At 36.5% G+C, this 26,916-nt stretch overlaps 8 protein-coding genes across 8 annotated transcripts in view; 5 read left to right on the plus strand and 3 right to left on the minus strand.

Moving 5' to 3' along the window:
- The window catches only part of CBG26283, a gene marked incomplete at both ends in the record, with an annotated part of 6,026 nt that extends 5,173 nt beyond the window's left edge, over positions 1 to 853 (plus strand). Inside the window, 2 exons of the mRNA XM_045235193.1 lie at positions 608 to 665; positions 735 to 853. Coding sequence (XP_045100469.1) covers positions 608 to 665; positions 735 to 853 — 177 coding nt within the window. The remainder of the gene's footprint in view (positions 1 to 607; positions 666 to 734) is intronic.
- Positions 854 to 2,858: 2,005 nt separating this feature from the next.
- On the minus strand, positions 2,859 to 4,549 carry CBG21790 (the record flags this gene model as incomplete). Its single annotated transcript, XM_045235194.1, has 7 exons — positions 2,859 to 2,900; positions 2,952 to 3,164; positions 3,214 to 3,450; positions 3,501 to 3,776; positions 3,824 to 3,886; positions 3,932 to 4,244; positions 4,509 to 4,549. The coding sequence occupies 7 exons, from the start codon at positions 4,547 to 4,549 to the stop codon at positions 2,859 to 2,861; spliced, it is 1,185 nt and encodes a 394-aa protein (XP_045097353.1).
- An 833-nt stretch (positions 4,550 to 5,382) lies between these two features.
- Positions 5,383 to 7,673, minus strand: CBG21789 (the record flags this gene model as incomplete). Its single annotated transcript, XM_002632973.2, has 6 exons — positions 5,383 to 5,427; positions 5,479 to 5,544; positions 5,596 to 5,799; positions 6,626 to 6,889; positions 6,963 to 7,241; positions 7,659 to 7,673. 6 exons carry the CDS (start codon positions 7,671 to 7,673, stop codon positions 5,383 to 5,385), a joined length of 873 nt encoding a protein of 290 aa, XP_002633019.2.
- A 501-nt stretch (positions 7,674 to 8,174) lies between these two features.
- On the plus strand, positions 8,175 to 12,699 carry CBG21788 (the record flags this gene model as incomplete). Its single annotated transcript, XM_045235195.1, has 14 exons — positions 8,175 to 8,374; positions 8,423 to 8,580; positions 8,780 to 8,829; positions 9,238 to 9,384; positions 9,435 to 9,989; positions 10,092 to 10,164; positions 10,691 to 10,803; positions 11,035 to 11,110; positions 11,211 to 11,490; positions 11,539 to 11,860; positions 11,907 to 12,248; positions 12,299 to 12,502; positions 12,554 to 12,619; positions 12,673 to 12,699. 14 exons carry the CDS (start codon positions 8,175 to 8,177, stop codon positions 12,697 to 12,699), a joined length of 2,613 nt encoding a protein of 870 aa, XP_045097354.1.
- A 1,697-nt stretch (positions 12,700 to 14,396) lies between these two features.
- On the plus strand, positions 14,397 to 14,967 carry CBG21787 (the record flags this gene model as incomplete). Its single annotated transcript, XM_002632971.1, has 3 exons — positions 14,397 to 14,557; positions 14,613 to 14,721; positions 14,773 to 14,967. The coding sequence occupies 3 exons, from the start codon at positions 14,397 to 14,399 to the stop codon at positions 14,965 to 14,967; spliced, it is 465 nt and encodes a 154-aa protein (XP_002633017.1).
- Positions 14,968 to 15,056: 89 nt separating this feature from the next.
- On the minus strand, positions 15,057 to 20,206 carry CBG26284 (the record flags this gene model as incomplete). The annotated part of the gene is made up of 3 exons (XM_045235196.1): positions 15,057 to 15,789; positions 19,933 to 20,113; positions 20,158 to 20,206. 3 exons carry the CDS (start codon positions 20,204 to 20,206, stop codon positions 15,057 to 15,059), a joined length of 963 nt encoding a protein of 320 aa, XP_045100470.1.
- Positions 20,207 to 22,112: 1,906 nt separating this feature from the next.
- CBG21785 lies at positions 22,113 to 23,745 on the plus strand (the record flags this gene model as incomplete). Its single annotated transcript, XM_045235197.1, has 5 exons — positions 22,113 to 22,161; positions 22,213 to 22,427; positions 22,756 to 22,920; positions 23,382 to 23,585; positions 23,617 to 23,745. The coding sequence occupies 5 exons, from the start codon at positions 22,113 to 22,115 to the stop codon at positions 23,743 to 23,745; spliced, it is 762 nt and encodes a 253-aa protein (XP_045097355.1).
- Positions 23,746 to 24,724: 979 nt separating this feature from the next.
- Positions 24,725 to 26,854, plus strand: CBG21784 (the record flags this gene model as incomplete). Its single annotated transcript, XM_002632969.1, has 3 exons — positions 24,725 to 24,773; positions 24,825 to 25,039; positions 25,967 to 26,854. The coding sequence occupies 3 exons, from the start codon at positions 24,725 to 24,727 to the stop codon at positions 26,852 to 26,854; spliced, it is 1,152 nt and encodes a 383-aa protein (XP_002633015.1).
- Positions 26,855 to 26,916: the final 62 nt, after the last annotated feature.

The raw sequence follows: 26,916 nt of genomic DNA on the forward strand, positions 1-26,916 counted from the left end.
CCACGTTTTATTGAATAGACAATATGTGTTTTCTGAAAATTTCAAAACTAGTGAAATGACGGGCCCGCCGGGCCTCCGAAATTCTCGAAAAGCCCGGCCCGGCCCGTTACAAGTATGGGATTCGGAAGGTCCGAGAAACACTCAAAAAATCAAAAAGGGTCCACTTCGGCCGATTCCGCTTCAGAGTCAAAGCCTCCCAAGCCTCCTAAATCGTCAAAGGTTCGAATTTTTACAGTTTTCAGTTGGTAATCGTCAATTTTGAAGTCCTGAGAAAGTAATCTAGAATTCTTCAATTTGTCTGGAAATTTTAGAGTATCTTTCTTATCAATAAAACGCTAGAGGCGTCTGTCCGTCCTCTTGAGGATCTGTGGACTTTTGAAAATCTTCAAAAATAAATATAGATTTACGTGACCCTTTAAGAAACCATGAGGAGTGAAGTGATGAACCAGTAAAGAAAAATATTAAATCGCGCCGAAGGCGCACCAGCTTGCTGGTACTAAACAAAAGTGGAGCTTCAATCTTGTAGTTGACAACTTTCCTGTAAAATTTCATCCAAAAGAGATATACCGCTTGAAACTAACCAACTGCTGAAAACTCCCATTTTCAGCCACCAGAACCTGTAGCTGAGCAAACACAGCTGGAAGTGGATGTACACAACACCTCAGGTATCAAAATTAATGATTTTCAATCAAAAATGTTTCTGCAGTTTCAGAAACTAATTGAATTATTATCAGGACCGGGTCCATCCGCATTCAAGCCATTTCCAGAAGCTCAGAAGGAAAGAGAAGAGAAGGAAAAACTGAAAAAGGAGCAGGGGGAGGAGGGAGCCAAAAAGAAAGAAAATGAGCAATAATTCCTTCGAACTAACATCTTTGGATTCATATTATTTGTATTTATTTTTGGACCGATTTTTTCTGTGAAAGTTTTTTTTGCAAAATGTTGTCAAACTGTGATTTTCCCGTTCTGATTCTTTTTCAAATTACCTCTATGAAATAAATTCCCGGTGAATAATGACTCAAAATATTATCGAATTAAGAAAACTGATACCTGAGGATTTGAAAAAAAGGCCACTTCCGCGATTGAGTTTAGTTATTCGATGAAAACCAGATTCTAGAGATGCTAGCGATCATCTTCATACCAAGAAACCTAAATTCGGTTCAGAAAATCATTGAATTCACAGAAATTAATTTTTTCAGTACAGTACTGTCTGTACAATAAAATCTGGGCAAGGGGCGGCGCTTACGCGACACGCCCCTTTATGCAACAGTGGCGCACACTTTTTCCGGGATATTTTTGCGCACGCACCTCTCTGCGTTTTTCCTCGCGTTTTCGTCGATTAATGAAGCGACTTTGACTAATTTTTGGTGTTTAATTTCGATTTCTTCATCATTTTTTTAAGGTTTTGAAGAAAATTTTGGTTTTTCTTCTAATTATGATTATTCGAGATATTTTTGCTAGTTTTTATGGCGCTCATTGATATGCTAACGAATTTTAATCGTTTTTTTTTCAGCGAAAGATCGACAACACTGGACAGTCGGAAGAAATAGGAACAAGAAGAAAAATTTATAATAATTAGACAACAAACCCTAAAATCGTGAAAAATAAAATAAATTTCAGAGCGCTCCATCATCATTCATAATTCATAACTTTTCTTTGCAGATAATAATGTTTCTTTGTTGTTTTCATACTAAAAAAATTCTGAATACTTAATGTTCACATTTTTTCTCTTTTCCTGCGCAATTTGTTCCAGAATTGCTTCAGCGTCTTCATACCTAGACGGCGATGGCTTCTTGGGGTTGCCGGTTGAAGGGGGAATGTTCGTTGTGGTGTGATACTCATGTTTTCTGGATTATTTTACATTAAAAACTCGATTTTAGTCAATTTCTATGAGAAAAAGTGTGAAAAATGACATCTGAAAATTCCGAGAAAAATTTCCCCGAAAAAGTGTGTGCCACTGTTGCAAAAAGGGGCGTATCAGGAACGCCCCCTTTTTCGGCTGCGGCGCGCCCACGTTTTATTGAATAGACAGTATCCCGATTTTAGGGCGGAGCCTCGTAAATCGACACGAACTCCGCCCGCGAAATTTTACAGGTGTCTGTTTTTCAATTCCACAATATTGTCGAATTAAAAAAAGTGACACCTGAGAATTTGAAAACTTTTGCTTTTTTTGATCTACGAAAAAGTGCGGCAAAAACTCAATATTTCAGAATTTCGGCTCGTTCGAGCTACTTTCGCGTCTAAGTTTAGTTTTTCTGCTATAAAATAGATTCTAGAGATGCTAGCGATCATATTCATACCAAGAAATCGAAATTTTGTTCAGAATATCCCACTAAATTCACATAAATAAATTTGTTATCTACAGTATCCGTTTTCGCTCCGCCCCCTCGTAAATCGACACGAGCGCCGTCTCCGAGATTTTCAGGTGTCACTTTTTTTAATCCGACAATAGATATAACAATTCAAAAACAAAAACAAAAACAGAGCTTCACCACCGGTTATACTGTAGAAAACAAACGCAGAGCCCAATGAAAATCGACAATAAAAAATAAGCCGAAAAATAAAAAATTAAAACATAGATTCAAAATATTCGATATATCAATGTTAGACTAATTATTTAATTATTATTATCGATTATTAGCTCATGTAAATAATAATTTAATTGCTGACAAGTGTTGTGCAGCCGTTAATTTCGTTCTGGGTGTCTCGGAGATCCATGTTTCGGTTCTGGCTGAAATTTGAAGCAAATTGACATCACCAATTTTTTCAAAAATGAAACAATACATTGATTGGAGGCTCTTCAACTGGATTCACACCAACTTGTGATTTCACAACAACTTGTGGATTCACAACAACTGGATTCACAACAACTTGTGCCCTTGTTCAATGTTGACTGGTGGTGGCTGAAATTAGAATGATGAGAAAAATCTGGAACGAAAATTCAGAATACATACAACAGTTAAAACTTGTCCGGCTTGTGGTTGGTTAGAAATTGAACGAAGAGCCTGCCAAATTGAGTTGATAGTTTCTTGATTTACTGGAGGAGGAAATGCACTGAACGCTTGCTGCTCAAGTAGATCAGGAAGATCTAATCGGGGCATTCCAAAATTATCGCTTGTAGATGGCATCATTTGTGGTTGCCCTTGCTCAATATTGCCTGGTGGTAGCTGAAATTAGAATTATGAGAAAAATCTATAAGGAAAATTAGAATGCTACATAAGAAAATTGTCCGGCTCCTTGCAGCATTTGAGGATTAATATTTTGTGTAGCCATGAATGTTTGAAGAGCTGACATCAGATTGCTATTCATTTGTTGCGGTTGAAAAGGATTTACTGTAGATGGCAATGCACCGAGTGTTTGAGGCTTAAGTAGGTCTAATAGGGGCATTCCAAAATTATCGCTTGTAGATGGCATCATTTGTCGCTGCCCTTGCTCAATATTGACTGGTTGTGACTAAAATTAGAATCATGAGTAAAACCTAGAACAACAATTTTTAAAAATACATTCAAAAACTGTCCGGGTCCTTGTTCCAAAAACGGCTCAGCGAATCCGCCTAGGAGATTTTTAAAATTGATATTTCGTGTAGCTTCAAATAATCCAAATATTGATCTCATATCGATATTCATCTGCGGTAGTTGGATAGGATTTACAGTAGTCGATTGTCTACTGAACGTTCGCTGGCCAGGTTGATCAAATAGTGACATTTGAAAATTATCGCTTGGAGATGACATCATTTCGTTTGATCTCCTTTTCCGAGGTGTCCGGTCTTTGGGTTGCAACTGAAAAATGAAGGGAACCAGAATTGTAAAAAATCTGAAAGTATTACTGTATTTGTAGCCGTCTCGTTCTTCTTTTTGTCTTCTTTTTTCGTTTCTTGCTTTGGCTTTAACTGAAAGTTCATTCATTTTCTAGATGTCTAAAGCCTTCAACTTACTGTACGAGCGCATGCCACGAAATACTGATGATCGATATCAAGTATCTTTTCTTCACCTAGTATTTTCTGGATTCTCAACTTCACATAATACATTCTGCTACTAGCCAAATCCACATCATATTTCGCATGATCAGGTTTTCTACAATCGTCTTTTGCATATCGAAACCAGACTTTATCGAAATTCACTTTAGATTTCATCCAATAGCTTCCGGTTTGTTGTTTTTTCTCATGACGAATCCTTTGTAAAACTGGCAGTTGTTCAACCTCCGATATGGTGATTATATGGAATGATCCATCCGGCCTTCTTTGAAATCTGAGAATTTTGACTTCTAAATTTGACAATTTTCAACTTAAAATATGTGAAATTAGAAGTCTATAGAAGTCCACAGTTTACTTCGAGCTGTATTATCTCGTTCCTTCATGAAGATATTCAAAAAAACCGAGACGATTCAGCAGAAATTGCACGGGCAATGCAGGCTTCTATTAGAGCATTCACGGTACTTTCTCTGCACCCTCCAACGTTGGCTATCTTTCCTTTTTTTTTTATTAACCCTTTTTTCCTTCTGAAGAAACTTACCTGTGTTGAAGATTTCTGCTTGGATCGAACAGCAATTCCATTTCATACTCACTATCCTTCTCCAGACCAGTGACTTCGTATTTAAACTTTAAATTCTCCGGGGGAAATTTATTCAATATGATTGTAGCATAATTAGGATGGTTAATACTATCCACATCGACAGTATCCTCATTACTTCTCCGTCTTCTCTTCTCCGCCTCCTTTTCCACGCTTCTTCAGAAGTGCATCTCACCGTAATTGTGTTCATTGTGTCTGAAACTGAGTAGCACTTGATGGTTCAAAAAATCGCAAAATACAGAGAGAAATGTCTTTGTTTTCAACATGAAACAAAGTCTTGCGAAAAAAAACAACGTTTTTGGACAACTGTTGGTAGATCAAAAGTTGTCGAAGTAGATCAAAACATTTTTACGATACTGTCGATTATTGATGGTATCCCGCTAATTGAAAAGTCGATTACTTCAGGCAACGTTTTTTGAAAAAATCTTGAATAAAACAATATCTTAAATCTTTTGTTCTACCCAGAACGGCACTAGACCTGATTTTCAATTCATCATTTTTTGTTTCCATTTTCACTTTTGAAATATTTTTTTCGAAAAATGGAGAGAAGTCCAAGGATTTTGGATCATTGTGCTGTCGTAGTTATAATTTTAAAAAAACAGGTTTTCATTTGTTCAACAGAGCTCAAGGAGTATTGAATTCATTATTTAATATGGTCCAATGAAAACCGACAATAAAAAATAGGCCAAAAAATAAACAATTTAAACATAGATTCAAAATATTTGATATATCAATGTTAGACTAATTATTTAATTATTATTATCGATTATTAGTTCATGGAAATAACAATTTGGTTGTTGGTAGCGTTGTGTAGACGTTAATCTTGTTCTGGATGTCTCGGAAGTTCTTGTTCAGGTTTTAGCTAAAATTAAAATCAATTACAATCGCATATCAGTCAAAAATGAAACTATACATTGATTGGAGGCTCTTCAATTGGCTCCACGACAACTTGTGGTTGAATAATGTTGACTGGAGGTGGCTGAAATTAGAATGATGAGAAAAATCTGGAACGAAAATTTAGGATACGTACAACAGTTAGAACTTGCCCGGCTTGTGGTTGGTTAGAAATTGAATGAAGAGCCTGCGCAACTGAGTAAGCAAATTCTGGATATATATGAGGCAACATTCCATTGGCAATTTGCAACTCAAAAAGAGGAGACAGTGAAAATTCAAAATTATCGCTTCTAGATGGCATCGTTTCTGGTTGGTTTTGTTCAGTGTTGACATGTTGTGTCTGAAATTAGAATGATGAGAACACAGGGTAACGGCTGCGCATGGTATATGCCTAGGCGCGCATATAGGATGCTATGTGTGTTTCACCGCCGATCTTGATCAATTTTTCGATCATATTGATCATATTTCCTGCTTTCAAAGAACTTCTCACTGTTTTCACATGTAAAAATTATGGCTAACGAAATCAAAACCTATTTTTAGTAAAGAAAAAAAATCCTGTTTTTCTTGAAATTAGGACTTTTCTGTTTTACTTCGGAATAAGCGGAATAATATATATTTTCAGGTGAAATACAGGTTGGTTGGTAAGTTTTCCAATTATTACGAAGTAAAAGTAGGAAAAAATCCGAGAAACACACAATTATATTTCAAAAACAAAATTATGCGAATTAATGCCAATTTCAAGACTTTGTTGAATTTTTTCAAGTTTTCTATATCGCAATTTTGAAGGAAAAATTTATTATGTTATATCATCCAGATATTTTTAACTTCCTGCCATAAATTTTCTTGCTGTGAGAAAATTCTGTGAAAACTGGAAAAATGGTCACTCTGTAAAATCTGAAAGGGAAAATGAACGATATTGGAAGATCTGAACAAAATCACATCTTATTACAACTATAGTTAGATGAATTAATCCATATAAGAGATATCCATCGCCAATACGACCTGAAATTGTAGATGAAATATGATCTCAATGGCGCGTGCGCGCATATAGCGTACTATATGCGCGCAAACGGTGTACCTATGTCGTCCATATGAGGCGCCAACGCATATACCATGCGCAGCCGTTACCCTGTGAAGAATCTATAGAACGGAAATTTAGAAACTACATTTAAAAATGGTCCGGCTCCTTGTTGCGAAAGCCGCTCAGGAATTCTGCCTCGTAGAGTTTGAAAATTGGTATTAGCCACGAATGTTTGAAGAGCTGGCATCAGATTCATTTGATGCAGTTGGAAACAATTTCCAATAGACGGAAATGCACCGAGTGCTTGAAGCTCAGGTAGATCTAATAGGGGCATTACAGAATTATCACTCGTAGATGGCATCTTTTCATGCGGTGGCCCTTGTCGAGAAGCTGTTTCTGTGGGTTCGAACTGAAAAAAGAAAGTCTGTGACTTATACTGAAAATATTTTATTTTCTCGAGATTTCTAACCCCTTCAACTTACTTCGTAAGAGCATGCCACAAAATACTGATAATCGATTTCGAATATCTTTTCTTCACCTCCTTCTTTCCAGATTCTCAACTTCACATGATACATTACTCCACTAGTCAACGTTACTTCACTTGCACCAGCAGGTTTTTTATTTCGGAACCGGATTTTACCGAAATTTACTGTAGATTTCATCCAATCGCTTCCTTTCTGAGGATTTTTCACATGAGAAATCTTCTTTATGTCCAGTTGTTTTGGTTCCTGCACCCTTGGGGTTCTTACGTGGAATAATTCCTTCTCAACTCTTCGTAATCTGAAAATTGATGAAAATAGAAAAGCTCAAATTCAAAAATTTCGAATAATCGGGAAATCATCGGAATACATCATGTGTATTATACATGTCTAAAAAATTATTTTTTAGAATATTTTGGAAGTTTTGGGAAAGACGAGCCCCAAGGGTTGATTGTAAGAACATAAACCCTTTTCTGCCGAAAAAAAAACTCGCATTTTTTCAGCATATTTGCTTGGATCGAACAACAATTCCATTTCGTAATGAATGTCCTCCTCCAGACCAGTGACTTCGTATTCAAATCGTAAATTCTCCGGTGGAAATTAATTCAATATGATTTCAGCGCATTTCACTTCATTGTATTCCTCGTTTTCTCCTCCGTCTCCTTTTTCTCGCCACGCTTTTTCAGAAGTGCATCTCACCGTAATTGTGTTCATTGTGTCTGAAATCGAGTAGCACTTGATGGTTTCAAAAATCGCGAAATGCAGAGAGAAATGTCCCAAAATCATGAAACAAAGTCCTGCGAAAAAAAATTTTTGGATAACTTTTGGTAGATCAAACTCATGTTCGTAATAGATCAAACATAATTATTTGTTTGAAAATTAGACCTTCATACTGGGGTTCGAAGAGCCGGTCAGAAATCGCGCCCCAGCAAAGTTCCCAAAAATTCTAAATTCGCTGCTGACTTGATTGGCTGAGTATCAACGTTTGAAACGATGGCCTACGAGTTGACTGGGGCGCCTTTTCTGACATGTTTCTTGCTACCCAAGTGTAGACCTCAATTTTTTTTTGATCTACTACGACCTGAAATTTTTGATCTACCCAGAACCGCACGAGATTTCACTCTCATGTCATCATTTTTTAATGTTTTTTCGCTTTCTTTCTCACATTTGAAACTAAATATTCCAATGAACCTAATTCTCAAATTTTCAGACACAATGAGCAATATTCAAGTCACATCTACAAGTATCGAAAAATGGAGAGAAGCAGCGCAAAAAGAAGGCGTGGCAATTCTCAATGTCGCCCAAGGCCAAGATGAAATGAAGAAACATCTAGAGTTCTCCTACAATTTAACTGGTCTGGAGGAAAATGAAATGTACAAAATCAGTTTAGGATTTCACCCAGAACCGAATAAAACGTAAGGTTTTCGTTTCGGTTTATTAACTAATTTGTTTCATAGATTCAGGAAGGATTCTAAGAATAAGGCATATGTCGAATCAAGGAATAAGCATGGACCAATGGATTTCTCAGCAAATTTTCGGCACGCTAGGGCACAGAGGGGCACAGGATCCGCATCCAAACGGCACGGTGCCGCGTTCAAAGTGCCCGTGGAACACCGCACCCGTGCCCCTTCCGTGCCGTTGCCGTGCCCCTTCTTGAACTATCTGCGCATCTCGTGTCTATACATGGAGTTTCGAAAATGATTAGCTTTCGATTTATAATCATACATTCATGTATTTTTTTATGTTTTATGTTATTTAAATTTGTTTTTCTTGTCTTTTTCGTTCGAAAGTCATGAAATGTATCACTTTTTAGTTTTCAGACAGTAGCCGTAGCAGATGTCGCGTTGGAAAAGACACCGGAAGAAAATTGGTGAGTTGGGAAATTCTCAAGTAATAGTAACGTCGAAAATCTTTTCACGGCGAGTTTCAGCTAACTTCCGATGTTTTCGTTAGATTTCAGCTAACAAAATTATCGAATTTTCAATGTTTTTCTCCCGTATTTTCCGCCCAAGCTTCTAGAGAGAATGTTCAGCCGCTTCGAGCAATTAAATCGTACAGAAGCTAATTTTTGGCTTGCATAAGTATAATACAATTTCTCTGCTATTTCAAATTCCTTCTGTATTATTACTCTCATAATTCGTAACACTCTCAACTTCTTTTTTTTTCGCAGATAAAAATGTCAATCGTAAGCAGTGAAAGCAGAAGTGTCGGTTCGAGTTGTGAGACTCCCAGTTGTGAGTAGAAGCTTGCCCAACGCCGAAGTTATATGATGTTACAGCTTGCTGTCGATAAGTATCTGCTCTACGCGGAAGACGTCATCGAATGGAAAGAGAGAAAGCAGAATATAGACGACTTGAAAACTACCGTTGAACAGTGTCGCTTGGATGGAAGTAATTTTGCAAGAGAGTGTGCAGAGAAAGCATTGGTGGGTTATCTTTCACAGTTTCTTTGTTAAACTATTTTCCGTTTTTACAGAGCTTGCTGGAAGATGAGCATTTGGATGAGTTGAAGAAGGCAAATACGAAAAGAAGGGATGCTGTGGAGACAACGATTGAGTATGCGAAGCTGTTGAGAGAGATGTGGGCGGCGAAAAAGAAGAACATCGCTCCGAACGATTTCAATGACGCCATCCGAATGAACTCGGACATGTTCGAGTGTAGTGAGCAGCATGACTGTCAGGAGTTCGTCGCATTCCTTCTCGATCAGCTTCATACTTCAATGTATGAAGCCAATAAAACTCTCCATCCTCCACCACCTGCAATAGACCCCAAGAAAGAAGAGGAAAATCATGAAATAGAAGAAACTGACGAAGAAAAAGCGGAAAGATCATGGACAGAGTATGAAAAACAGAACGAATCTCTTGTCACACAACTCTTCACCGGACAGCTACGCTCTCACTTCATCGCATATGCGAAAAGTAACGAAGACAAATGGTTACTTCTGAACGATTGTTCCGTTAGAGTAAGTTCATTTTCCAAATGTTTTAATATTATCTTTTTTTCAGGAAGTATCCGAAGAAGAAGTCGACAAGCAAGGTGCATATCGTTCAAAACTAATACGTTTCGAGCTCAATTTAAAAATGCTCTGTAAGTTATCTGTAATCTTTTCATTTAACAAATAAATTATTTTCAGCAAAGAGCTTCGTCTAGGAACATTCATAATTGCCGATGGATCTTCAAAGGATACTTCGCAAGAAGAAAAGTGAGTTTCCATCCAATTTGATTCGACAATAATCTTTAACATTCTTTCAGAGACACATTGCCAAGAGCAGGGCCCACGAAGCTGGAGAAGAGGAGGAGGAATCTTAATGTCGTCGCCATCTTCAACACAATCTGCGCAATATTCTCTACATTTTTGAATTTTCTCATCGTTGTTTTTTGTTGTTGTTGCATTCCTAATCAAATAAACTGTTTGATTTAAGAAAAATCGATAAAATTCACCCGATTTCGAGAAAAAAAATTCAAATAACGGCACACATGAGCACGGATACGGCACGGCAACGGCACGCAAAATGCATGCGTGCCCCGACCCCCCGGGCACGATTACCGCGTTGCAGCGGCACCCGTGCCCCAAGTAGCGGCACATGTGCCAAAAATTTGCTGAGTTCACTCCGACCATTTTGGATTTTTTCCCGAACCCCCAAAAAGGAAGAGACTGGATGTCGTCCGCAATTTGTATTCCAAATCTATGGTTTAAACGACCCCGTGGAAATATGAAGGGCGAATATACAGTGATTTTGAATAATACTTGGAAGTATAAAGTCAAAATAAGGGTCCAGAAACCAGGGGAATCATATGTAGATCACGATGTTCCGGAACAAGAGTTCATTGTTGTTCATCGAACTGTGAGTATTAAGTTTGTTTTGACCTTTTATAACTGTTTTTTGCGTGCTGTTACCGTAATACTTTCAATAGAAGAGCCCCCCCCAACCTGCCCCGACCTCGACCTGAAACATAACTGAAAGGAAAGCACGATGAGCAGTTTTTGCAACAAAGGATCGGAGCCAGACAAGTTTCCAATGTAACATTCTAAAATTAATTTTTTTTAGATATTCATCTCATCACTTTAATTTCAGCCACAACCAGTCAACAATGAACAAAGGCAACCACAAACTGTTGTTGGACCAGTTGTAGTGGTGCCTCCAATCAAAGGTTGGTTTTAGTTGGAACATGTCAATTGAAAAGTTTCGTACTACTTGAGCTCTGTACCACAAATTTTATATAGTTTCGGTTTCTGATATTCTTTTCACAGAATTCTATCGACTTCCAGACACAACGAGCAACATTGAAGTCAGATGCACTACTAAAGAAGAGTGGAAAGAAAAAGGAGGCGGAGAAGTAGATGAGGATACTATTGATATTGAAAGTATTAACCATCCTAAATATGCTGCAATCATATTGAATAAATTTCCCCCGGAGAATTTAAAGTTTGAATACGAAGTCACTGGTCTGGAGGAGGATAGTGAGTATGAAATGGAATTGCTGTTCGATCCAAGCAAAAATTCACATCTCAGGCAAGTTATTTTGATTGCGTTTGTGTTGTGTATTTTTTAATCAACCAAAGATTTTCCGGTTTCCAGGTTCACAAGACATACGGCAGAAACATTCAGAATACAGCTCCTCAAATCAGGCGACGATGAACAAGTGGATACGCGTGTGAGGCAAGTTTCTCACAGGCACAAGGCACAGCCAGGAAGGTATTGGAAAAAATCAAAAGTGAATTTCGATAAACTCTGGTTCCGAAGAGGACACTATTTTGGTGATGCACCTGCTGATGCGAAATATGATGTGGACTTGACTAGTAGTAGAATGTATCAAGTGAAGTTGAGAATCCGGAAAGAAGGAGACGAAGAAAAGACTTTTGCAATCGTTCATCAAAAGTTTGTGGCATGCTCTCGCAAAGTAAGTTGAAAATGTTTGAAATCTCGAGAAAATAGAGTATTTTCAGTTTAAGTCAGAGTCACAGAAGAATAAGACGAATGCAGATTCGGATGCAGATACAGATACTGTATTATTCTCAGCATTTCTTAAAATTCTGATCCTATTAATTTTTCAGTGGCAACCCACAGACCAGATTCCTCAGAAAAGGCACGGAATGATGCCATCTACGAGCGATAATTCTGTAATGTCCCCATCAGATCTACCTAAGCTTCAAGCACTCGGTGCATTTCCGCATACTGTGAATCCTATTCAACCACAACGAATGAATATCGGTTTGAAGTCAGCTCAAAGTCGTCTAGGCGGAATTCCTGAACCGTTTTCGCAACAAGGAACCGGACCGTTTTTTAATGTATTTTTCTAATTTTCTGTTCTAGATTCTTCTCATCATTCTAATTTCAGACACAACATGTCAACATTGAACAAAGACAACCAGAAACGATGCCATCTAGAAGCGATAATTTTGAATTTTCACTGTCTCCTCTATTTGAGTTGCAAATTGCCAATGGAATGTTGCCTCATATAGATCCAGAATTTGCTTACTCAGTTGCGCAGGCTCTTCATTCAATTTCTAACCAACCACAAGCCGGGCAAGTTCTAACTGTTGTACGTATCCTAAATTTTCGTTCCAGATTTTTCTCATCATTCTAATTTCAGCCACCTCCAGTCAACATTATTCAACCAGTAGTTGTTGTGAAGCCAGTTGAAGAGCCTCCAATAAATGTATTGTTTAATTTTTGATTCTGAAATAATTTCAATTCGCTTCAAAATTTCAGCCAGAACCGGAACAGGAATCCCCGTGACACCCAGAACAGTATTAAAGCCTACACAACACCCTATCAGCAATCAAATTTTTATTTTCATGAACTAATAATCGATAATAATAATTAAATAATTAGTCTAACATTGATATATCAAATATTTTGAATCTATGTTTAAATTGTTTATTTTTTGGCCTATTTTTTATTGTCGGTTTTCATTGGACCATATTAAATAATGAATTCAATACTCCTTGAGCTCTGTTGAACAAATGAAAACCTGTTTCTCTTTAGTATATCTACGATAGCACCAGGATCTTGGTCTTCTCTCCATTTTTCGATATTTGTATTTGTTGCGACTCTAATATTGCTCATTCTGTCTGAACATTTGAGAATTTTGTTCAGTGGGAAATTTCGGTTTCATTAAGTGAAAAAAAAGAATGATGAGGGCTAGTGCCCTTCTGGGATGGTTAAAAACTATAAGAATAAATCTTGTCTGAAATTAATCGAGTTTTTTATTAACGTAACACTTATCAATCGTCGACAGTAAAGATAAATTTTTCATAAAATTTTTTTCGATCTACCAAAAGTTATCCGTAAAGTGTGTTTTTTTCTCAAGACTTTGTTTTTAGAGGCAATTTCTCTTTGAACTTTGGGCAATGATTATTTGACTACACTACTCTTTACTCCACATTCGCGAATAACCGGAAGACTTTGTATATTATATTCTATTCTGAATTAGGGGAAAAATGCGGGATTTGTTGGAAATCTACTAAAGTCATGATTTACAAATTTCCCGGTCTTAAATGTATGAAAAATCCATTATTTCCTTAATTAATAAAAAATTATAAAATAGAAAATCTTTTTCTAGAATTTCCTCATGTGCTAGAAAATACATATTTCCAGAGCCTCAATCGAAAGAATTTTTGCTCAATTTTCAAGAAAATTATTCAGCTGGTACATAGTCTGAAAGGGAAAATGCTTGGAATTTACAAATTTGAAAAAAAAACAGAAATTTACGGTTAAAACGAATTATTCTCAATTTATCAAAGTTAATCATTCTTTTCAGATTTTATATATGGCTTAATGAAAAAAGCCAGAAAAATTAGAAATCGAGGATATTCATTGAAATTGATGTTTTTGACAATGCTAAACAGTGTTTTAGGATCTTTAAGCCATGGAATACGTTTATATGCTCGCATCTTTCAAAAAAAAAACGGTGAAAAATGCTCGAAAATGAGAAAATATTAGCTCCTTGAATAAGCTCTAACATGGTCGTCGACCTGCCCCGCCCACATTGCACGCAAACTATAGTGGACCCGGGAGATGTCGGCCGCTATACAAACCCTACATATATGATCTCGTTTTAAAGGTCTTTCGGTGAACATCACTCAACCTCTTTTAAGGCGGCTGAGATCCGAAGTTCCGAAAATTTCGAAATCGGACAATTTTGAAAATCCGAATTTAAAAAAATCGAAAAATTCCGAGATTCCGAAACTTTTAAAATCGGAATTTTTTGACATTCCGAAAAATTCCAAAAAGGTCATTCCGAACATCCTTGATTAAGCTGTAACAACTGAGCTCAAAGTGCAAGAATATTGTGGCGTTTTTTCAGCTTTTGAATTCATTTCTAGCTCTGATCTTACCAATATCTCTGAACTTTTTCTGGTTGCCCCTAATCTCCAAAACTCTCTTTTATCTTTATCATTCCCAAAATTCCTAATCATTTCATTATTCTGAAAATGCGTGGAGTTTCTAAACTGCTCTTTCTTATCCTCCTCATCAGCTCGGTGGTCCAATCCAAAAAGTATTATTTCACTTTTTATGTTGATTTGATATGTCGTGTTCCCAATCGAGCAACGTTTGCATACAATGCACAGTTTTTTGATCGAGATGTTGTTATGTGAGTTTTCAAAAATTTGCAAGTGCGCTCAAATGATGAAATTACGTTTCTTCAGACTCAATGATGATGATTCCATTGGAAAGCCTCATATCAGTCGGTCACCAATTGGAAATGCTGAATTCAGAGTGACTGGAATGCTCACAGGAGATGAGCTTTGGTCAGATGTGAGTTTAACTTTATATTTTTCTGAAAAACGCAAGAACTACACATTGCAGTTCTTCAACGTTAAAATGGTTCTCTACCACAACTGCAACAGAGAAAACGAAGAGGTTAAACTGGATATCAATCTTCTTCCATTGTTCGAAATTTCAAAACTATCTGATGATAAGTATTATCAGTATCATTTGACCAGAGATATCACCGAACTGAGTGGAGAAGTCAATCATAATAGAAATCTTGTACAGAACTGATTTATTTTACTGTAAATAAATAAATTTTTATTGAGTTACTTCGGAAAAATGCTGAAAAAAAGGCAGTTTGTATTAAGTTCCTTCATCAGCTACTTCGTCGTATCTCCCCAGAAAAACTGAAGAACACTTTCAGCAACATTAGCATATCCCTCATACTGTTGTGGTAGTTTGAAAGTTCGTCGCACATCCTTCACCGTCTTCACAAGCTGACGAAAATCTACATTTAAATCTCTTCTGATTGAACCAGATTGAAAAACATCGACAAGACCAATTATTGCAGATTTCAAGTCGGAGCGTGTTTCCCGAGTCGAAAAGAATATGTGTAAGCTTTCTAACTTCTCACTAATTTTTCGCCAATTTTCTTTCTCTTCTAATTCTTCTGCTTCCTGCATAAGTTTGATGGATTTTTCCATATCTTGCTTGACATAATACCCAATAGGGGTCAGAATCGGTTCCAAACATAGGAAAAGGTTTTTGGAAAGTGAAACAGTATCCTCTAGATGTTCATCCATTGTATTCATGCTCTCTGCCATATTAAGCAAATGTTCTGCGAATTGGGTCCATTCTTTGAACAATGAGTAACTTTTTACATCCCATTCCATTTCTTTAAATCCAGTTCCTTCATTTACCAAATTTTTGAGAAAAAACGCAGCTGTCGATAGAAATTCCAACATTCTAAAAGCTTCTTCAAACTTTTTGATCTTTGATACAAATATCAGTTCATGTCCCTTGTGCCTTGATCCATCTAGAGCACAGTCCGAACACACAGCGATACTTCTGACACGGAGGATTTGGGTCTCAACAGAATCGTCTTCAGTTTCACTGGACAATTCCAAAGTCCCATCTGATGATCTCGTTAAAAGTCCCGATCTGATGTACAGTCAGCACAAACACGGAGTTTATTACTGTGATGTCTACACTCCGAGCATGGTCCACTTCCGAAATTCTGCAAAGAGCAAATGTTTAAATTCAACGTTAGCTCTTTTAAAGGGGGTGGGGCCATGAAATGCAAGTGGGAGGGCATAAAATTTGGAGGTTACAACGAATTGTTCAGCCACTTTGTGCACCCGAACTGAGGATTTTAGACTGTTTTCTAGTTTCGAGGTTCCAAAAAGTTTATAGCTCCGAAAAAGTCAGAGGTCCTGTAATAAAATAGAGGTCCCGATATAAAACTGAGGTCTGAAAAAAAAGAGAGTCGATGTTTTGAAAATGCACAGATGTTGGAATAATGTACCACAACTGGATGATCTCTCTCAACGTAAGCCTCTCAGGCTTGGGTAATTTCCAGAAAATATACACGCCTAACCCTGTTAAAAATGAAGTATGCTAAAAGTATCACATACAGTGGCGAGAAGTGGTGAGGAGAATTTTTCGAGTATTCATAACTCTTTTTCGAAATAGCTCAATTGACTTGAAATTTTGCATGAGAATAGTTGTAAAATCCAAAAACATAAAAATCGGTTTTTTGAAAATTTCTCACTTTCAGAATTTTCAGAGCAGTTTCAGATGTAACAGTGGTCCGTGAATCGAAAAAAATACCTTTTTCCATACTTGTAAAACTCCATGCCGGCCCGCCGAAGCCCGGGCCGCGCCGGGCTGGGCCTGAGGAAATTTTCAAGGCCCGGGCCCGGCCCGGAAGGGCCGGTGTCAAAAATTCTGTATTTTTGAGCCAAATTTTGAGCACTCAATATAATTTTTTCCATTTTTTTTTCGTATTTCGGATTGTTTGTCTGTCTGATCAAAAAAGATAGAAAAACTCGAAAAAAAATTTTTTGGTCGAAAAAAATCACCCTTATGTGTTTTTTGAAAATTTCGAAACTAGTGAAATGACGGGCCTCCGTGAAAGGCCGGGCCTCCGAAATTCCGGAAAAAGCCCGGCCCGGCCCGGCCCGGAAAAGGTATGCGTCGGCATTTTTACTCAGCTGAAAATGTACTTTTGATGCTCAAAATTTGACAAATGATGTGTTTTGAGTTGTTCATCAGTTTTATAACAAAAAGTTTTTCAATTGTATAACTTTTTTTTTTCTCAATTTGGTCGATTTTAGAGATTTTCCCTAGGGTGAAAAAATGAATTTTTTCTACAATTGAAAAATATCAACAAAAAATTGATAAACAACTCAAAACACATCACTTGTGAAATTGTGAGCATAAAAAATGCCGACACATACCTTTCGTGCTCGCATCATAACTCGAGAGCCCGGCTTCCATACCTCTTCAAATCTTTTTTGGTGTATATTTGGACACTAAGAATCATTTTACATCTAAAATCAATACCCGGAAAAAATTCTGAAAAAGGTATTTGTTTTTGGATTCACAAACCACTGTTACATCTGAAACTGCTCTGAAAATTCAGAAAATGAGAAATTTTCAAAAAACCGATTTTTATGTTTTTGGATTTTACAGCTATTCTCATGCAAAATTTCAAGTCAATTGAGCTATTTTGAACAAAGTTATGAATGCTAGAAAAAATTCTCCTCACCACTTCTCGCCACTGTATACACTGCTGGACATAATTATAAGTTCACTTTGAATTTCGAGTTTTCTCGAAAACTGTGAATATAGTCTGAACAGCATATGAACGCAATAAATACTATTTTGAAATTTCAATTAATTAATACCATTCGATACCACTATCGTTTCTTGATTTTGGAAAATTCGAAAAAATCGAAAAAATGACCCGAAAAAAGGGACATAATTATAAGTTCACTTGAAACAATCGAGCATAACTCGGGATATAGGTTTTGCACTGTGAGGACACTGCAAATTTTAACAAATATAACTCAGTATAGTCCTATTAGCATAATAAACTTGGTTGTAACTATACTCATAATTATGCCTCATCCGTTTTTGGCCAGCTTATACTGAAAATGAAGTTTTTCGTTGATAAATGTTCTGAAAATTACAAGGACTCTAACTTTTTGAGTTTTTTAATATTATTCTTAAATGCATTCCTCATTTAACTGTTGAAAACATTATGGTTTTTTAACCAACCGAAACAAAAACCTGCATTTCGATTCATTTTGGTCGCTATCTTCCGAGTGATACTGTACCTTGCTCAGTAGACATTTGACTCAGCTGATTAGCATGAAAGGAAGATACGCTTGTGTTCATTTAGGAACATACATAAAACAATGGAAAACTGTATCTGTGTTCATAGAATCACGCCAATTTTCGGACCACATAAATTTCAAAGAAAAAATTGGGTTATGGGTGGGCATGTTTTAGGAGTTGTTTTGTGAGGAAGGAGTCACGTAATCTGAAATTTCTTTTTATAATCACACTTGCCGGTTCTTGAGTTTCCATATAAACTAGGGATATTTCTCAAGCATTCCGGCATAGACAAACAATAAACCTTGGAAAACTGCAATTTTTTGAAAAATATGACCTATTTCCGAGCTCACAATTTTTGTTTAGAAACCGTTTCACCTACTTTAAAGTTTCTGAACATATTGGAAAAATTGCAAATAAAATATGCAAAAGATTCATTTTGATAGGTCCACTCCAAGTAAAAAAAAATCAGTCAATAATCTACGTTTCTAACCTCAGAAGGTACTTCATATCTCTTCGGAATGAATGTTCCGAAAAGAGACGTCAACTACAAAAACACGAGTGTATCTTTCTTATATGTTAATTAGCTCAGTCAAGTTTCTACTGAGCAAGGTACAGTACCACTTGGAACATAGCGACCAAAATGAATCGAAATGCAGGTTTTTGTTTCGGTTGGTTAAAAAACCATAATGTTTTCAACAGTTAAATGAGGAATGCATTTAAGAATAATACTAAAAAACTCAAAAAGTTAGAGTCCTTGTAATTTTCAGAACATTTATCAACGAAAAACTTCATTTTCAGTATAAGCTGGCCAAAAACGGATGAGGCATAATTATGAGTATAGTTACATCCAAGTTTATCATGCTAATAGGACTATACTGAGTTATATTTGTTAAAATTTGCAGTGTCCTCACAGTGCAAAACCTATATCCCGAGTTATGCTCGATTGTTTCAAGTGAACTTATAATTATGTCCCTTTTTTTCGGGTCATTTTTTCGTTTTTTTTTCGAAATTTCCAAAATCAACGATAGTGGTATCGAATGGTATTAATTAATTGACATTTCAAAATAGTATTTATTGCGTTCATATGCTGTTCAGACTATATTCACAGTTTTCGAGAAAACTCGAAATTCAAAGTGAACTTATAATTATGTCCAGCAGTGTATCATAAACACATTCTTCTATAAGGCTCCAAAACTTCAATTTCTCACAAAGTTTCAATGCTGGTACATTAATCCAACAGCAGCGATTTTTTCAAATTTCGGACATCTATTTTCATTCGGGACCTCTAAAATTTTTTAGAACCTCTAATTTTTTTCAGACTTTTTTTTTGGGACCTTCAAATTTTTTTGGGACATCTAAACTAGAGTCGGATTTTGTACCCCAAAATTGGTTTGTAATCTAATGACCCCGAAATTTTTGCTCTTTCGATACTTGTCTTTCGAAAAAATTTTTATAGTGTGGTAAAAATCAGGTTTCGAAACCGCAGACTGGTACGGTGGACGTACTGTCGGATGGGCGTTGGCTCAACAAGGGTTGTTTGTTTACTGAAGTAATAATTTAATTTGTTCGCTAATTTTCAGTACTTCATTGACTGAATTTTATTTTGGAAATAATAGCTTCAGACTAAAAAACCTCGTTTTCCATCCACTGGGCAGTTCGAAAACGTCTGAAATCTAACGTCTCAGAACTGAATCACAACGGTTTCTTCTTCAAAATCAGATTTTTGAAATCAATTTTTTTATATCCAAAACAAGCAACAAGAGCCTAACTCTGAAAATTGTTCAAAAATGAGTTTCGCATTTGAGGAAATCTTAAAGAACTAGTTCTAAATCTCAAAAAAATCGCGTTTTGCTCAACATTACGTAGAAAAGAAACTCACAAACCTTTGAAAAAAAACTCGTATCAAACGCTGACACTAAAGACATTGACTCTATAAATGCGGAAATCGATTTATGAGCTTCCCAGTTGATGATCTTATCCTCAAAAGCATCAGCTATCTCACAAATTGGACAAGTTCCAGAAAGTTTTCGATCGAAACAAGGTTCACATATTGAATGACTACACTTTCCAACACACATCTTACGGGTTTCAAGATCTGAAGGAAGAGATTGGATAGAATTTGAAAGAATAACAACTTACTATACATCTCATGACATTTCACACAGAATGCATTGCTTAGCGTAGACATTTTGACAGGACAAAAAATGAAGAGCAGAGAGGGAAGGAGCAAGGGAATGTGAAGAAAATGGAAAGAATCGAGAACAGAGATAAGAGAGCGCCAAAGAAAAAATCAGCAGATGGGAAATAAGAGCAAGGATGGAGAATATATTCTCTTCCTCATTCTCAATTTATTACATATTTGAATGACAAACGATTCGAAATGTGTCATGACATTTTCTTATCAGTTTGCTTTTATCAGCAATTCCTTTTCCCACTATAAACCGGTCTTTTTCCAGTTACAACAACTAGCCCAAAAAATGCCAAGTCTCAGCTCTGCAGTTTGTCTGAAATGCGAAAAAAGCTTACTAAATAGTTAGTGGCCTAGAAATTGCAGAAGGGAAATAAGAAAAGATCATATATTTTGATGGTCAATAAATGTTTTATAGAAAACGTTAAACAAACACTCGATATCGCCTAGAAATTCAAAACATCTTTTTTGGTTACTGTAAAAACTCTATTAGATAGCCACCCCTCATTGAATGCCAGCCTCTAATATAGTGCCATCCTAGAGCACCTCCGAACAATAGAGTGCCAGCCCCTAATATAATGCCACTGTGGATTTGATGTCACTGTGGTAAAAGTTGAAGAATAACACAAATAAAACATTTTCTGGTTTTCTAGTTTTTTCAAGCTTAAAAGAGGTACCGTATGTATTTGTCAAAAATGTTTCAGGATAATATCAGACTCCGAAAGTCTAAAAAAATGAGTAGAAAAAACCAGAAAACCTCGAAAGTCATTTTATGAAAAAGTTAAAAATCGAGTCCTTTTGTGATGAGTTTCAGTAGAAATTGGCTCCGAACAATGAAGTGCCAGCCTCTAATTGAATGCCACCCCCTAATACAGTGCCACCCCAGACCACCCCCGAACAATATAGATTGCCATGGCTATTTAATAGAGTTTTTACGGTATATTAAGCTTTAGAAACCGTAAATACATTTATCTCTGACAAAAATAATCTTTCAGTCACTATCGAGAGGGCCGTGCTGTAAATGCAACAACTATTGTAACAAACTACGTCTTTGTGACAGCTGCTCTTTGGAATCAAATCTACTCGTGAAATTGGAAAATGGAGACATCAAAATGACAACTGAAACAAACGGAGAACTATTAGAAACCAAAATCCTTCGACTTAAAAGTTCTGTAATCAACGATTTCAAACGCATTATCTGTTGTGGCTCTTTCATTGAATCAAATCAAGGAAAAAACAGAAAAGTTCAGTGTAAAAAAGTCGGATATAAGGCTTTTGGAGTTTGGGCATCAATTTACTGAACTTACTATCACATCACTAGCAAACTTTCTGAATGATCCCAATACAATTTTCGAAAAAAACTCGGATTTAGTCTTGAAGCTCTTGCTTCGACTGTATGGTACATTAGGAGAAATGAAATTTTTTGAAGACGGTCTATCCGACCTCGATAATAGAATTGAAACAGCCGAAACTTCTGAAGAAAAAATGGCGTTACAAAAAAAGAAGCAGCTATTACAAGAGATTCGACTACTGCAAAGGATCTATCAAAGTTTAGACCAATTGACTATCAGAATATAGTTGGTATGTTAGAATCTGGAACGTTTCAACCCGTTTTCGATGTTTTGATGTTGAAGCCGAGCGATAAGGAAGAAAAACTTCAAGAATTGATGACTATGGCGAAGGATATTAAGATAAACCACCCCATTCAAAATTCCACCTCAGTATAAGAAATATGCAGATCTGGCAGGAAGCTTCTTCAACGCCTTCTTTCGTTAACCACAAATCCTCTATTTTTTGAATCTTTTTTAAACTATCACAGAGTAAATCCATTTATTATAATAAAATTCATGAAAATCTGGAAAACTGTCCAAAACTTGGGATTAATCGATTCTACAGTGCCCGAAAAATGCCGAGTCTCGGCTCTGCAGTTTGTCTGAAATGCGAAGAAATCTATGGTGAGTGGTTGGAAAAATGACTGAAAATTACAAGTTTTTCGAAACTCCCAGACAGCACAACCCGGAAAATTTGCTCCAGCGCCTTGTGTAGCCATTCGATTTGCGAACCATGTTTTGATCAGAAAACGTCTTCAACTTGTCCAACTTGTGCTAAACCGGATTCTTATGCAACCAAAAATATCAATTATCAAGCTATGGAACTATTGGATCGATTAAAAGAGGATATGTCTCTGAAAGTGATTGCGGCAGTAAAATCAGATCCTGAAGTGAGTAATGCTGCTTTGACATTCATCTCCGAAAAATAAATTTCCAGGTCCTAAAAAAAAGAAAAGATCATACATTTTGATGGTCAAGAAATGTTTTACAGACACGTTAAACAAGCACTCGATATCGCCTAGAAATTCAAGGCATCTCTGGTAGTTACGATACGTTTTATCAACAATTAATACAGGATGAAGAATCGATTCTCTTCCTCATTCTTAATTCATTACATATTTATGTCGCAAACAATTCGAAATTTTTCATGACATTTCCTTATCAGTTGATTTCTATCAGTAATTTTTTTTTTTCCGCTATAAACATGACAAATTCCAGTTACAACAACTAAAACAGTACCCGAAAAATGCCGAGTCTCCAACTTGTGCTAAACCGGATTCGTATGCAACCAAAAATATCAATTATCAAGCTATGGAACTATTGGATCGATTAAAAGAGGATATGTCATTGAAAGTGATTGCAGAAGGAATATCAAATCCTGAGGTGAGAAATTATTACGCCTTTGTGTGAGCTGCTCTTTGGAATCAAATCTTCTTTCAAAATCGGAAAATGGAGACATCAAAATGACAACTGAAACAAACGGAGAGTTATTGGAGACCAAAATTCTGCGTCTAAAAAGTACCGCATTTTGTGCGGATTGTGTCCTCGACAAGCACAAGGGACATTCAACTGTATTGCTGATGGATGTAAAAGGATTGGCAAACAACACAACAATTTCAAATGCACTATCTGTTTTGGCTCTTTCTTTGCATCAAATCAAGGAAAAAACTGAATATTTGAATCAAGAGGAAAGAGCACCTATAAGGTTTATAGAAGTTGCACAGCAAATTTCTGAACTTGTTATCATATCAATGGGAAATGTTCTGAAAATTAATTCCAATGCGGCCATTGACAAAAATGTCCATTTGATATTAAAGCCCTCACTACGAGTGTATGGTACATAGGGAAAAATGAGAATTTTCGAAGACTTTCTATCGGAACTCGATGATAGTATCGAATTAGTCGAAACTTCCGGAGATAAAATAACGCTGGATCTATTACACAAACTTTTTAATCTGTTCAACACTGCAAATGATCTACCAAAGTTGGGGCCCGATGATTATCAACGAATAACTGAAATTTTGGAATCTGGAACATTACAACTCGATGTTTTCAAACCGGATATGAACAATATGACAGAAGAAGATGAACTTCAAATCTATGACTATAGCGAAAGACATCAAACGGACCATCCCATTCAAAATACCACCACAGTATGAGAAATATGCAGATCTGGCGGGAAGCTGCTTCAACGCCTTCTTTCGTTAACCACAAATCCCCCATTTTTTGAATTATTTTTAAATTATCGCAGAATAAATCCATTTATTAAAATTCATGAAAATCTGAAAAACTGTCCAAAAATTGGGATACTCGAGTTGTTCTCTTCATCTTCCACAAAAAATGCTTCGTACAGCAGATTTCTTAGACGACCACGCTCGTTTCTAGATCCTCCAACAGCATTTCATTTTGTTCCTGATCCAGTTCCCCCGTCATGAAATGCTCCTAACTTCCAGCTTCAGTTCTAGCTTGATGTCCAGCTCCTGCAGACCCACGCTGAAAATTGTCAAAATCCACTGAAAAATATGTTTGAAAAAAAACATTCCTTTGTTATTTCAACCTGATATTGAGTTTTTTCGTTTTTTAGCTTGAAGAAATTTTTCAACTCAAATTAAATGGTGGTTGGTCTATGCTTTCTTCATAAGGAAATTAACCAACGATCCAGTTATATACTTTTCCCTTTTGAGCATCCCATTAGGATTCTATCAGTTTTGATAAATAATTATTAGCCTTCTGAAAAGCGTTAAGCTGTTTCAAATTGAACTGCAGACAACTTACTTCACATTTCATCAGGGAAGATTCAACAGAAAGAGATTGGAGAGTGTCAGAGAAGAAAATCAGCAGATGGGAAATAAGAGTGAGGATGGAGAATCGATTCTCTTCCTCATTCTCAATTTATTACATATTTGAATGTCAAACAATTCGAAATGTGTCATGACATTTTCTTATCAGTTTGCTTTTATCAGCAATTCCTTTTTCCACTATGAACCTGTCTTTTTCCAGTTACAACAACTAGCCCAAAAAATGCCAAGTCTCAGCTCTGCATTTTCTTAATTCATTACATATTTATGTCGCAAACAATTCGAAATTTTTCATGACATTTCCTTATCAATTTTTTTATCAAAAAATTCAGTAACTCTTTTTTCCGCTATAAATAGGAAATTTTCCAGTTATAACAACTACCCAAAAAATGCCCAGTCTCAGCTCTGCAGTTTGTCTGAAATGTGAAGAAATCTATGGTGAGTGGTTTCAAAATTGACAGAAGTTCTTCAAAATTGAAAAACTTTCAGACAGCACAACCCGGAAAATTTGCTCCGGCGCCTTGTGTAGCCATTCGATTTGCGAACCATGTTTTGATCAGAAAAAGTCTTCAACTTGTCCAACTTGCGGTAAACCTGATTCTTATGCAACCAAAAATATCAATTATCAAGCTATGGAACTATTGGATCGATTGAAAGAGAATATGTCATTGAAAGTGATTGCAGAAGGAATATCAGATCCTGAGGTGAGAAATTCTGATTTGACATTCATCTCCGAAAAATAAACTTCCAATCCCTAAAAAAAGAAGATATCATACACTTTGATGGTCAAGAAATGTTTTATAGAAAACGTTAAACAAGCACTCGATATCGCCTAGAAATTCAAGGCATCTCTGGTAGTTACGATATGTTTCATCAACAATTAATACAGTGCGCGTCATAAGAATAGCGCGCCCCTCAATAAATGGGTTTCCAGACTTCTTGGTATCAGATAGGAAAAATTTGTTTACACCATTTGAACAAGCGCCAAAGAAAATTTGGAGAACTTGAGAAGATCTTGCAGAGTGTTCCTGAAGTCTTGAATGCCCTAGAAAGATTTTCGCGGCGTCTGAAGCTGATAGGTGTGATGACTGCCGAGGTGGAGTTCGGAACAAGGTTTCGATTGAGACATTGTGAGTAGCAGAGATGGGTCCAAAATGTTCTCATAATAATAAACACATGGAAAAAATGTAATTAAGGCAGCCTTCCAGTTTGGAATCACTACTTTCAGCCATCCGGGCGGCCGTGGAAGCTTTGATGATTGAAACGCTGATTTATCCATGATCCACCAAGTCAGACGCTTCATGTTTCCACAAAACTATAAAATGTTCTGAGAATAGGTTATCCAGCACAAAACCCAGTTTTTATAACGAGATTTGATGATTACGAGGTCAAAACCCCAAAACACGCTTTATTTTTGCATTTCCGATGTTTCGGTCATAGATCAGACCAAACGCAACCGATGGAAACGAAAATTTCCACATCTAAATTTTCTTCGACGTTTGTTCAAATGGTGTAAACAAAATTTTCCTATCTGATACAAGAAGTCTAAAAACCCATTTTCTGAGGGGGGGGGGGTACTATACTTATGACGCTCACAGTAAATTTATCTTAAACAAAAAAACATTTTTCAGTCGCTATCAAAAGGTCCGTGCTGTGAATGCACCAACCATTGTGACAAACTGCGTCTTTGTGTCAGTTGCTCATTGGAATCAAATCTGCTTTCGAAATCGGAAAATGGAGACATCAAAATGACAACTGAAACAAACGGAGAACTATTAGAAACCAAAATCCTTCGACTCAAAAATTCTGCGTTCTGTGCAAATTGTGTCCTCGACAACAACTTGCACATGGGACATTCAACGGTCTTGGTTAAGGATGTAAAAGGATTGGAAAATAATACATCGATTTCGAATGCGCTATCGGTTGTGGCTCTTTCTTTGCATCAAGTTAAAGAAAAAACTGAAGGTTTGAGTCAAAAAGGAAGAACAGCTGCGAGGTTTTTAGAAGTTGGACAGCAAATTACTGAACTTTGTATCCTATTAATGACAAATTCTTTGAAAATTGATTCTAATACGGCCATTGACAAAAATGTCGATTTGGTCTCAAAGCTTTTCCTACGATTGGGTGGTGCATTTGGAAGAATGAGAATTTTTGAAGATGCTCTATCGAAACTCGATAATAAGATCGAAACAGCCGAATCTTCTCAAGAAAAAAAAGCGTTACAAAATGTTAAGAATACAATACACAAAATGCTTGGTCTGCTCAACACTGCTAATGATCTATCGAAATTGGGACCTGCTGACTATCAACAGATAACTGAAATATTGGAATCTGGAACATTGCAACCCATTCTCGATGTTTTCAAGTCGGATATGAACAATACGGAAAAGGAAGAAACATTTCAAGATTTGATGACTATGGCGAAGGATATCAAAAGAACCATCCCGTTCAAAATTCCACCGCAATATGAGAAGTACGCGGATCTGGCGGGTAGTTGTTTCAACGCATTCTTTCGTTAACCACAAATCCCCCATTTTTTAAATCTTTTTTTAAATATCACCAAATAAATATATTTATTAAA

Source organism: Caenorhabditis briggsae (genome assembly GCF_000004555.2).
Source record: "Caenorhabditis briggsae complete genome, chrIV, whole genome shotgun sequence".
In the NCBI taxonomy this organism is placed as follows: Eukaryota; Metazoa; Nematoda; class Chromadorea; order Rhabditida; family Rhabditidae; genus Caenorhabditis; species Caenorhabditis briggsae.